The 13735-nt window shown below is 39.9% G+C and overlaps 1 protein-coding gene across 4 annotated transcripts in view; it reads right to left on the bottom strand.

Annotated features, from left to right (window-relative positions):
* The window catches only part of TBXAS1 (thromboxane A synthase 1), a 260715-nt gene that overhangs the window by 115436 nt on the left and 131544 nt on the right, over positions 1-13735 (bottom strand). For 3 of the 4 annotated variants that reach the window (XM_042050428.1, XM_042050426.1, XM_042050427.1), the window contains one exon: positions 12333-12429. In XM_042050428.1, coding sequence (XP_041906362.1) covers positions 12333-12429 — 97 coding nt within the window. Of the gene's footprint in view, positions 1-12332; positions 12430-13326; positions 13560-13735 lie in introns of those variants that run through there. The other variant, XM_042050429.1, reaches the window with a different exon arrangement.

Here is a 13735-nt window from a genome sequence, read left to right as displayed (position 1 = left end):
CTTTCAAGGATTAGTATAATAATGCCCACATGTACCACATTAACTCTCACTGAAGAGGAATGAACTTGTGCACACACACAAGTTCCCAGCCAGAACTATCACACTCAAAATAAAAAGCTTATCCATAAAAAAAACCAAATCAAAACAAAAACCCCCACCTCCTGGCATTAAGAGTTAATAGTGGGATGGGGGTGGGGTGGGAACAGATTTGTAGCCGATGGAATGAATGGGAGAAATGATGCTCAGATGCAATATCTGGCACTGGAAGTCACCACAGCACTGGTTGCCGGAGGCTGGGCAGATAAGCCAGAAGGAAGATTACTGTCACTGTCTGTCCTGCTGTTATGTTAGTCTTTGGAATTCTGCTGCTGGCCACCTTTGGAAGAGCACACTCAACCAGGCTAAACAGATCTTAGGTATGATACATGACAACCATTCAAATATCACATATTGCCATCTCACATCTACTCCAGTGCTGAACTACCATACTCCTAGGTACACACATGTAAATCACTTCTCTGTGCTATGAAACATCACTTGCATAGGCTTAAGAGGGTTCTTGTATCATCAGATGCTTCAAAAGGATTTTTTGTACATGAGCAGCTGAGTTACCTCCAAACGTGGTTAAAGACATGAAAACAAAGCAAAGCACTAGGTCTGAGCTCTGATTGCTCAAGCATCAACTCAGATGCTGTGATCTGAGCCTATGTCAATTCTGGAACAAGTGACAAATAATTACTCTTCTAAACAAAAGCAGACTAGGAAAGGCAGGAATCGAAGGACATGACACTCTACTATATGTCAAGAATAGGGAAAACTAAGAAAACTATAAACAAAGCAACCAATCTGCTACTGTCAAGTAACAGTTTCAGAAGTCAGAAATGAGGGACTCTTAAAAACCTGTGCTATTAGACTGAGTAAGTTCCCAAAAAAGTATTCTCACAGCCTATGTCCAAAGAAGTAGGATAAGTTTAATTTCCCTTAAAAAAAAAAAAACAAAAAAAAAAACCAACAAATCAACAGAAATCAAAGGTCAGGACCAGCAAAGACCAGCACAATCTGCATTTGCACTCCACCTACTCATAACACAGTCAGCTAAGGGCAGGATTAGATAAGGAAGCAATAATGTATTTAAACAAGAAAAAATATTCATCAGACTTAAGATTTCACATATTTTATCCAGCAGTAAAACATGTTCTTTAAATAAGGAACAGAGCCCTAGGAATAGATAGTCCTTTCTTGCCTATGAGTGCTGTTTCTCTTCAATGTTATTATTCAGTATTAAAAAAAAGTGCTGCAAACCCAGTAAATAAATAGCCAATGTAGGTTTGATGAAAGATTGGCTCAGAAGACTGCTTTTGGCCTGAATAGAAAGATATGCTTTCATCCTGTTTTGACTATACTCATACGTTTACCTAACATAATTGGATGTAGTTAATATTGCAGGAGCCTTCAAGCAGCGCACATTTCCCTCATTAGTGGGTTTAAAGCCTTAATGATATCTCCTGTGCTGCAGAAAAGCCCAGTGTAGGCTTTAAAAGTGATTGGCAAGTTTCAACAGGAGAAAAAACTGGGGGAAGGGAAGGCAAAACCTAATGAAACTCTGATCTTGTTCTCTTCAGTTGCTTAGAAAAGGGAATCTTGCAGAATGATAGAATAAAGAAAATAGAGGTGAGGATAAACAAGCCAAAACAGATAATTTCAAAGGTTGACCTTACAGTAACTCAAAGAAACATGTAAAAGAAACAGGGAGTGGGTAAAAAGACAGGGGGACCCTTCACATACCTGCAAGACATTAAGACACATACTTAGTCCTACACAAACTCCTCATGGCACAAACAAGCGCACATGCACAGCATATTGTCAAATCAGCATCTTCCTACACCTGCAGCAAAACCACCTTTTCACAGTTTCATGATGCAGAATTCCCCTGCCCCCCTCCCTTTAAATCTCAATAGTTTGGCAGGGAAGCCTTGCATTTAAGAAACAGAATGTCACAATACACCATTAACTAAGTACATGCAAAGGGTTTGGGGTTTTGTTGTTTGTTTGTTTTGTTGGGCTTTTTATTGACTAATTTTGACCATTTTCCAGGAACAGAAATTTCACAGGCTGATTTAGCTTCAAAAGAAGTGTAATTATGTACAGCTGTATTCAGTATTTCTTGACTGCCTTGAACAAGCAGTGAAAGGGAGATTTGCACACATTATCAGCCACTATCATTAGTGCTGTAAAGTACGTAATCCATCTGGCGTTGTGGTGTCTACCTAGGAGCAGGTATTGAACCACGGATGGCTGCAGTATAAAAGCATAAAGGGAGAGCCTTAAAAACTAACAAAACCACACAGCAACCTGAGTAGTTCCTTGATACTGAATTGTCCTTGCATTTATGCTCTCCCATGGTTTTGCAAATCATTTCTATATGTACAGGCATGGAGAGTGGAGAATTAAAAATGTAAATTTCACCATGTGGTTTTGCAGTCTTCACAGGGGAAGAGGTAGCAGGATACCATGGTGATGGCAGCACTGCAGCCCATTAATAAACCGGAGAAAGACTCAGGGATAGATTCAAATGCTTAGACCCATGCTGAAAAACAACTCATTTCATAATAACTCTTGTGAAAAATAAGAGGGCTGTGAATCTCAACATCAGCTGTGGTCTCAACCTGCTGACTCATCATTTCCTCATGGGGAGGCAAGGAAAGAGGAAACTTGTTTTTAAGTCTTCTGGCCTCCTTACAGTCAATTGCATTGCATTCCCTTTATATTGCCAAGGTTTATGGCCCATAGCATTTGAAAACAGACAACCCACATTTGGAAAAGAGATAAAGTGGGAAGTTTTTATTTTGTATTTCATCTGTGTGTAACCGGTCTGTTTCCACCATCACTGCTAGCCCTTCATATAGGAGGAATCAGCCAGTTTTATTTGCAATCTCACCTGGAAATGTGACAAATATTAATGTTCATTTACTCAATTAGAGATTCATAAGTCTCAAGCAAACAAATTCATATGACCTACCTGGACAACAATATGTTATCCAGTTACAATAGCAGCCTCACTGGAAGTGTGGCTTTCTCCAAACCCAGCTACAGCCTGGTCACCACTGCTGGGGAGTATGCGGAGAGCTTCCTTCAGCCACAACAATGCAGGAAACTTTCCTCAAACAGCAAACTACCTAAGTCACCACTCAAAGGAAATACACTGTCAGTTAGAGGGTGTCTCCAAGTCAGTCAACAGGACCATCCTCAAATGAATTTGACTTAACTACAGTCAGTGTTTAAAGACTGATTGCTTGTAAGCCGTTCCGTGGCACCCCAGTCTACTGTTATTTATATCTTCCTAAACTTTCACAAGTCTTTACTGAATACTCAAATGTTTGAGGAGAGACTGTGTCCACCCTCTTTTCCATGAGTGGTAAAGAAAAAACAAAGTCTCCCATTTAAGGGAATATCCCATAAGTATGTAAATACAGTCATGGCCCACTGAATTAAATAAGAAGTAAGAACGTGCATAGAAGTAAGCAAATGCTGACATCTTTTTATGAAGAGTGGAGCCCTGGTTTAGGAGTCGTACTCCCCAATTCTGTGCCCCCACTGAGACTCCCCACACCACACTGTGGCCCTCTTGCTCCCCTGCTTTCCCCTCTCCCTGTGGCGGGATGCAGAGGGGAACAGGAGGCAGGAAAGGTAAAGATCATGGGTTGAGATGAAAGCAATTTACTGGAAACAGCAGTGAGATAAGAAAAGGAACAGTAACAGCAACAATACCAGTGAGAGGGTACAAGAAAAGAAAGGATTCACATGGAAATCCCTCCAACAATAAACAATACCAGACAGCTCCTTCAACCACATTTACTTGACCAGAAGGAACCCCTTCTCCCAAGAAGGGTGTCCCTTTCCTCCACCCCTGGCACTGATGTGGTATAGAATAACCTCACGGTCCTGGCCATGCCCCCTCCCGGCTACTCAAAATACTTAACCCTGTCCTGGCTAGAACCAGCACAAGTGGTCAGCAGAAGAAGGTGCCAGGCGTTCCAAAGGTAAATGCAAATGAGCTTTCCCACTTCGCCGGACATAGGTTTCACTTGGTTTCCTGTTCTGAATTAGAATCACAAATAAAAATAACAAACTTGAGATGATGATCCTCAAACACTCAATTAAATCTGATAATACTAACTTTCCTACTTTAGCTTTTTTTAATACTTCAAAATAGAAACTTACTTAAAAGGGAAAAAAAAGAGCTTTTCATTAAAACTTTAAATCTGCATTTCTGAAGCTTCTTTTAAGAACAAACAAAAAACCCTCCCACCACAACTATTTAAATTAACAGATAAATCAAATCCCAACCCATTGCCATCAGTCCTGAAGCACTCACATTCACTAATGATACTCTTCAGCTGGAAATTCCCAACATACTCTTTTACATTTATTAAGGTGACAAAGCACTTCCTAAATGCTTTGCCCTTGTGAACACAGGAATTCTGTAGCAAGGCCAAAAACTGAGCTCAGAGCTCCTGAATCCTGACCTAGAGCCCTAATCACCAAACCAGACCTCTTCTCACTGGGATTCAGAGAATCAGGTGGTTCACAGAACATGGTCTACTAATATATCAGCTCCTTCTTTAAGGGTAACCGAAGCCCAAGTCTGATTAAATTTACAGTCAATAGCAGTGATCATTTGACAACATTAGTTTTGTGCTATTAGCTTCAGCATATGGGGAATAAGGGACAATTTGTTGTGCATGTATAAAAAGACTTACATAGTGTGAAAGAAATGACCCTCCCAATATTTATTATTTTAATTTTCAAGTGTCCATTGCAAGCATAAGCACTGCTACTTTAAAACATTTAAACAAAACTGAATTTAATTGCTCAGAAAAATTAACCTGCAAGCTCTCTAAGCAAAAAGGGGAAAGAAAAAAAAGAAATCTAGAATTAAAAGCTATTTTATGAGGTATAGAAAGCAGCAAAATAGTTATATAGATATATATATATTGACCAAGTTAGAAAGGTATTCTAGTATGTCTAGAAGACAGCCATGGAGACACACTTGGGAAAGAAAGCAGATATTAAGGTTGTTTACTCTCAGTGCTCCTGAGCCATCAGGTCAAAACAAGGAAAAGAGCCCTTGCTCAGCTTCCTGGCACTGGAAAATCACTCAAGCATCTGGGCTCACGTGGCTGTATAACAGCACCCACAAATATGCAGTCAAACAAATTAATATTAAACAGATAAGTGCTATACAGGCAAATGCATTCCCTGCTAACATGACTGCCTTTCTATAATGATGCTGTACCAGACAAGATTTCAAAACAACTATGATCTAGAAGCTGTATCAAACTAGTAGGCAAAAAACCTAAGTCTTAATAAATTCACTGCTTGGACACCTTTTCACTTATCCTTGTAAGGCAGAGAATGATTTTTGGAAGCACTGAATATCCTCAGCTCAGTGAGACCAAGGCTTATTGTACATGTGGCAGGATTGATGCTTGGATTTGTCCTACAAAGCCAGGGAGGGAGGGAAATCACAAACAACTGGATGTTCAAGGCACAGCCTGCCATCAGGCACAACGGCTTTACTGCATCACAAACCGAAATGCCACCATGGCAGGTACAGAGAGATATTTTGTGAAGTTTCCATAATAAGATGGCACAACTGATGTCTACAGTGCTCTAGAGATTGGAATAGAGATTCAGCCTCTCCTCAAATCACAAGGAAACCCCAAATCAATATATGTGCATCCATAAATATATACAGATACGTATTCAAGCTCACATGCAGACATAGCAACTAATCATAGGACATGTTGGCTCCAGAGGTGTTATACCAGTCACCTTCCATGTCCTATATCAACCAAAAAAACCAAGATGAAACAGGATGAAGGAGTGAAAAAACGAAAAAAAAAATTCTAAACAGAATAAGCAGTGAAAAAATTCAAAGCACATTCCTTCTCTCTGCAGGCACAAAACCCAGCATGCATTCAAAACTAAATATCACAATCAGACTATTCACACACCCCAGATCATCACTCATGTATTAAGCCATCCCACTGAACAGTCATTTTAAAGGGTGGAAAAATGAAGACCTCATTATATAGATATATTTACCATGTTTTCTCATTTGTTTGAATCATTTTCCAAGTACCAACTTGCCTGCTGTCGTACTGCATCACTGGAGCTCCAAACCGTGTGCCCAGGCAAAGGTAAGCTTCCAGCAAAGTTCATTCATCATCTGTTTACAAGCTGAGTTCATTGCACTTAACAACAACAATTTCTAAGTTAACAAAGAAATTCACGTGAAAGGATGACGATGATGGCATCGACACAACCGGAAATAATCCTAGGAAGTTTAACTTGAAGAAAAGAAACATTTCTAAACCAAACAACGAAGGGGGAAAGGGTCAAGACAGCATGCCTGTGTGTCTTTTGGCAACAGTATAGAACTTTTCATTCCTTAACTATTTTCACATTACATGTCTCCAAATGAGTATGTTGGTGGGTTCATTTTTCAAAATAAAAACTGTATTTGTGAGAGAGAGACTGAAGAAACAGCCCAGCCCATAAACTGGATCAGACTCCAGGTTTGGATACACAACTGGATTACCACTGTTTACTGAAAGTCAGCACATCAGTAGGGCTGATGCCTGTTCTCTAAAAATCAAGGCAGAAGGCAGCAAGAAAGATCTTGCACAAGACACGCAAGTGGTCCTTTATTTGCAAAAGGTGAAGAACACAGACACACACATAGACCAGTTCCTGAGCTGAGCTGTTTGAAGCCAGTTGTTACATCCCAGTCCTGCTCTGGAGACACATAATCATTATCAGTCAGTGTAGAGTCATCTAAAGTTAATATGTTGATTTCTGTTGACTGAGGGCCTGACCCAAAATTCACAGAATTACAGGATAGTTGAGTTTAGAAGGGACCTCTGGAGGGCATCTTGTATCAAATTTAGATAGATCTTTTGATACAGTAATATACAATTTTCTTTCCCCTAGCAAGAGACCAGAAAGAACAGCCAGTTCAGGATTATGTCAGGCATCCTGGACCACAACTGAATAAAATGTAGAAAATAGGTTCCTTCCTACTTGGTGGTTGCATTTTATTTGTTTAATGCCTCAGGTAAGCCTGAATGATTATAGGTTTACCAAAATAAAGGTGGTGATGATGAAACAGCTTAGTGTAACAGACAAATTCTACATGTGAAAAGAATAATCAGATCTTATGTGGGTGAACTAGAAGATGATGAGGACGAACAGACAAGCGAAAACAAAAAGATGCTCAAGCAATTCATTTTTCCTTCAAAAGGGATACAAGGAATTTGTAGCACATTATATTCCTGGTACTTTCTTGTTCTTATTTTTACCACTTCATTATTGTTTGCTGTTAATCCATTATTATTTGTTCCACTGTAGCAGGAAAGCTTCTGATGAGAAAACAGCAACGTTTTCTTACAGCAAATGGAATTGGTGTAGATTTTTGAATTTTAAAATGTCACTCTCCCCCAGCTGGTTGGCCAGCAGATTTAAGGATTTGGTCTTGGGAATCAACCACTAGTTTTCACTTGTGATAGCCACATGAATCCTGGCAGAGCACTGGCTCCAGCAGCCTAGCAAACCTTGACTAGCCAGTACTTACCTTTGCCTTAGGGCTCATTGAATCCACATTTTTAGGAAATATTTTTACCGACAATTTCTGAATTATTTTAATTATGTACCAGGTCATGTTTCTCTTCACATTGTTCCACCTTAACATTCTGCTCCTACATTTTTAAAAGTACACTTTAATGATTCTCAAGCACTAATTGAAAAACAAATTTTCAATGCAGAAATTGAAAACAATCTGACAACAGATTATGTATCATTATCCCACCTGGAAGAAAGCAACAACCATCATAATCCTATCTCATTCACAAGACAGTAATGAAGTAAAAAATGGTCTTAGTGCTCTTAAAAGGAAACTTCTATTCAAGAGACAACTTAACACTGTTGTGAGAAAAAGGTATCATTTACTCCAGCACAGCCCTGCCTAAATGCTGGCTGAGGTTTCCATTGTTAACCTAAATTAAAATTAATTCCACATTTTTTGGCAGAAGGTCTATAAACTAATTTTCATATTTTCTTCTTCAACTATAATTAAAAACATGGGGAAAAGGCTTCATATGCCTCAAGTATGAAGGTATATTACAGCAGACATTTTTGGTTTTAAATGGCTACAATGCTTACATTAGTTGAGATCAAATTAAATGGGAAAATAGAGTGTCATTATTGCCTTCCTGTGATTATACAGGTAACAGTACATACAGCCTGTTCCTACAAGGCAATAACAGCCTGTGTGCTCGACTTGGTTGCTTATTCTATAAGGAAGTGAACCTTAATGCAGATTTGATCTGCAGTCACCATACACTTCTTTTGCAAGAATTAATAACTAGTAATTCAGAAACAAGAGAAGATGGCAGGGGAATATAAAAGACTTTTTACAGCAATATTCAAAAGATATCCATAGTAAAGACATGAAATATACAGTATCAAAGGGAAACATAAAATGAAGAATAGTTTAGCTTGTGTTCACATGCAAGATCTACTTTGTCTATACAATGAGTGAGCAGACAGGTTTAATGTGTGACAAGTGCACAAATGGTCTAGGTCTTTCAGGATGTAGAGACAGGACACAAGGTGCTTCCAAAAGAATCCTCTCAGCAGATTAAAACCATTCTCATTCCATAAAGGCCTTCTGATGACTTCCCAGAAGGTAGTCCACAAATGCACAATCCCAGATTAAAGTCATCCTGCTTACGAGCACTCAAAGGCATAACACCACATTACAGACAGCTTTAATGAAAGCTGTCAGAACTCACTGAATCATCATCTTACTGGCTTCTACCAATACACCCACTGTTTTCATCCCTTCACAATTTAAATTTCCCATTGTCTCCTAATCAAATATGCATATATTTTACAATTAATTGAAAAAGAGACAAAAGAAACATGGAATATAAACTTTTTCTACATTTAGCTTTTAGAATTAGTCCTGCACATCCTGAAACTCAGTGACAGTTTGTTACAGTAGTTACAACTGCTACAGAGCGAATAATCTCTGTTTGAGGCATTCTAGATTAGACAACTCACATTTCACTCTGGTGAATGAAGTACAAATCTTGATTTTGGAAATGCACATGGGGAGGAGGGGGAAGAAAAGCACAAGTGTGTTTTCCTAAGACCTGTTCAAACCCACCTGCTTTCCCATCCTCTCAGCCTAAAAGACTGACACTCTTAAGCTGAAAAAAAGACTTTGGGTGGAAATAATAAGCCTGTGCCATGTCTGGACTGGAATACATTAGCCTAATTTTGTGAACAGCATTGACTCCGAAGTCAGGTCTATAACCACTCATCACTGGGGAAGGAATTGGTAAAATAAAGCAGGGGGATCTCTTTAGTATTTTGAATTCCCCACTAGCAAATAGAAACCTTCAATTGAAGTAGAGGAGCTTTCTTTGATGTCTTGGGGTGACTTTATGATGTGTATCCCATATTGCCGCCCTATGCCCAGAAATTAATTCTTGTGCCTTTCTATGCTTTTAAACTGAGCCTGAGAGGAGGAAGGAAAAGACTGAGCAAAACTTTTTCAAAGCAGTTTGCAGCTTGTTCAAGGTCATACACAGATAGTGACTTTTTTTTCCAGCCAGCTTTCAGCCAGTTGTTCAGTTTCTTTTTCTCCGGAGAGAGACTGAGAGTTGAACTTTTTTTTCTTTCCCTGGGATTTTGGATTTTTTCCCTTTTTCTGTGGACTGCTTCAATATCAGAACACATCGGGAGGACTTTCCACCGAGCACAGAGGGCCTGGCCCTGGGCCAAGTCCCAGCTCTGTGGAGACCAAAGGGAGGACTCCAACACTTTCCCAGGTTTTTTCTTCATAGCAAAAAGTTTTATTATTTAGTATTATTTTCCTTTTCCCGTGTGTTTGTTAAATAAATAGTTTTTCTCTCTTTCACTTTCCTTTGAGGAAAATTTATTTTTCCTGAACCTGGTGGGGGGAGGGGTGGTTGTGCCTTCTCTCAGAGGATGTATTTCTAAATTTGACCAAACTGGAACATTTGACTAATTTTAAAATATACAAACAGAAGCAACCCTATTAAAAGTCTTAAAATGACATTTATTCAGTCAATGTGATAAGAAAGAATTCTATTACTTGGAAAGTGCTTTTCTCACTCTCACCTTTCAATCATTATTTGCATACAATCCAAATCACATCTGAATAACTTCCACTGGCCTTCCTCATGTACCATCCAGCATTATTTATATTCATGTAGAATTATTAGTGTACAGGATAGCCGAATACTTCACCAACAGAGCTGACTGCAAATTAAAGAGGAGACAGCTTCCAGTGTGAAAACTCCAGAGGAGAAAAGATGCCCAGGTTAGATGTGGAAGGACCCAGAAACATAGGGCTGCTTGTCTCCAACAAGTGAAAAGCAATGGCTGGAAGAGGGGAGAACAAAGTGGAAAGTGAGAAATTATCAAAGATTGTAGGTATGTGAGAAGACCATAGAACAAGCATATGAGAGCATATAAAATGAAGGAGGTTCACTTGATTTAGACTCATGGGCATTAAGCAAGAGAAATAGCAACCCTGCACTGGAGGGAAACTGCTAAGTTTGCTAAAGGGAGGCTAGGAGTTAAATTTTCTCATCTGACATAGGCTTTCTGGTTAGTGGCAGGGATGTCACTCTGTCAATGTCTCAGTTCCTCATCAATAAAGCAGGATGTTGTACAGAAAAGCCACAAATTATTCAGGGGGCAGCCAAGTGATAAGGGCAAGATACGAACCTGCAGAGACAGCTATACCTAACAGATCCATGATGAAGAAAAAACAAAGCAGAGAGAAGGAGAGAGTGGCTATAGTGACATAACCTATCTGAATTTTAGAGAGTAACACAGATGTTACAGACCATGATAGCTGGACATATAACCACAAGAAAGAGAGAAACCTCTGAACACAAAAAGCCTGGAGAGGAAGAAAAATTTCACCAACTGAGAAGGGTGACAAAACAGAGAAAGATATATCCAACCAACCAGGCTGACTAAAGTTAAGAGCAGAACAAATCTCTGAGTGTCCCCTCAAAAAAGCTCTCTCATTTGAGGGAGGTGTTACTGCATCACCAGCTACTGCTAGGAGTAGTGGGTACAGTCTACTACTACCAAATATAAAGAAAAAAAGCATGGACAAGTTATAGACAGGAAGAAAGAGGGTTCTTTCTTGGGGTGGAAGAAGGGAAGGAATGGAAAATTTCTTCAAGTATAGAGAAAATGGGGAAAAGCCCCTTATCATAATAACTTCAGCCTAACAAGTCTAAAAACAGATTCTTGCTTTCAAGTGTGAGTTATGGGCAGAATGGGGGGCAACTGGTACCAGTAGTTATTAAGTCAGATATAGGCAGTCACAAGATGAAACTCATGTACCAAAAGAAGCAAGCAAAGGAGACAAGCAGACTGCAAACAGACTGACTGGTTGCAGACAGGATCAGAGGGACAGAGAAGACAGACAGCTGATCAGAGAAGAAATGTTCCCTGAGGGCACAAACAACCCTCCTGAATACATGTGAGTTTATTTGAGCATACAAAGGGCCCAGAGGGAAGCAGGGAATGGATGGGACTGAGGCAGCACGCAGTGACAGTATTTCCTTGTAAAGTCCTGAGCAACTGCTGGAACTCTTTACTATCCCTCTGGCCATTCACCCTCATTATTTGTTCTAAGCAGCTCTTGAAAATGAGCTTTCCAAGATGAGTGTAACCAAGAGCATATGTATAAATTCTTGCTAACTCCAACTTCCTTCTTTGCTATTCATTATTTTCAGGTATGACTAATATACAATAGCTGTGGGAGACATGTCCTTGTCCCAAGCAGACTGCTCCTGCCCTGTGAAGACTAAAAGCACAAAACAGACTATGTGTGGGAGAAAGCAAATAATACCATCTCCATGTTACAGATTGAGAACTGAGGAAGAGAGCTAGTAAATGATTTTCCCAAGATTGCACAGGAAGGCAGTGGCAAAACTGGATATTGAAACCCTCTCTCTTCAACATCCATCTGGTGCTTCAGTCACAAGGACAGTGTGTCTCTTCTAAGGACATTCCCTTTCATCCTTAGAGTGTACTGGTAACAAGAGTCATTGACTGAATGTATATATTGAGTGTATATAACTTAAAGTCTTATTGAACCATGTTGTAATTTTGCCTCTCTCTATTTCTGGCTTCCTTGTAGCCACTTTTGGTCTGAGCTTAAATTAGCCATGCTACCAACTCCATCCACAAAGTCAACTTTTATGTGTACTTACAGTTCTGTTGGTGAAGTTACTGAAATCTGTCACTAAGATTTGCTTGATCATCTCTGGTGAGGAGATCACCACAAACATCTGGCGACCAATATAATACCTAGAAAGAAATAGAGAACCATTTTAGCAGATGGTGACCACAGAGAACCATCTCCTTCCCTAAAACATCACTTTTTGCTTGAATATACTTGCTGTGAACAAATACCACAGAAAATGTATTCCCTTAGGTAAAGCAGTATCTTTCCCCAGCCCTATCAACTGTTAAATTAAGATGCATGGTCCTGGAATTTAAAGGAAATAGCTTAAAATCTTTTACTGATTAATCAATACTCAGCCAACATTTTAACGTAAAGGTTTACACACTCTGCTCACTCTGAATTCTGTACAAAGTGATGTAGTATCACTAAACCAAACTATAGAGGAGTAAAACATTAGAAACCAACTCAAATAATCATGAAAGACCTACAAAATTGAATTTCCTGACATCAGCCACATGAAATGTCTTTTCATGGCTAAGCCCTGTCTCTAATGAGTTTTTCCAGAAGTCCCCCCATCATGACTGCAACAAAGGCACACTTCCACCACTTCTACTAGCACTGGAGCAGAGTGCAACTCAGGTTCTGCATTGCCATGCACAAATCTTATGTTACACTAATAGGGAGAGAAAAAAAAAAGGGGCAAAAGAAGCTTTACCAAGTCTAAGGCAATTAGTCAAACTTCAGAAGAAGAACGGGTCATAGGGGCCTGTACACCCTCTATCTCCCTGCCCTGATTTTAATATGACCTTGTGGAGCCAGGGTCTGCCCTTCTGGGGCTTCACACCATTGTGGATGCTGCCGAGGTACTGGGACCCATCCCAACCCTACAACTTCTAGGGGTGCAGAGATCCCTTTTCCAGCCCCATTCCTTCCAAGGCCCACAGGCACTCAATGCTTGGCTGCTCTGCTGGGGGAGGAAGAGGCACCACCAGCAAGCAGAGGTTGCTCGCAGTCCCTACCTTTGTTGATTGCTGAAAGACTATTCAGGCAGTGCTGTCTTTTCTCCACCAGGATAGAGGAAGAAGAGGTTGGACGCAGCCACAGGAGGACCAGGCAGCTCATAGCAGAGCACAAGAGCAGTGCCACAGATGCTGCAATACCGTGGTAATATCTGTGCCTAATCGTTTTGGTATGATATAGCTCAGTATCGATATATTGCTTATCACCTGTCTACACTGCAGCAACTGAACAGACAAGCAAACCCTGGGCTGAATTAAATATAGTAACTAGAGGTTCCCATGGCAATGAGGCTGCAGCAGCCTGATTTCTTCAAGGGCAAACAAATCAGACAAATATCTTGATTCCAAAGCAAGGCTTCACAGTCCAACTTGACCTCCCTAACACCAAAACTCGTAACAAACAAATGGC

The sequence above is a fragment of the Corvus kubaryi genome, unplaced genomic scaffold (genome assembly GCF_017639235.1).
Source record: "Corvus kubaryi isolate FWS band 111438036 unplaced genomic scaffold, C.kubaryi_AGA036_p1.0 74, whole genome shotgun sequence".
Classification (NCBI taxonomy): domain Eukaryota; kingdom Metazoa; phylum Chordata; class Aves; order Passeriformes; family Corvidae; genus Corvus; species Corvus kubaryi.
The sequence above is the reverse complement of the archived record's forward strand: the minus strand, read 5'-3'. Positions and strand labels throughout refer to the sequence as shown.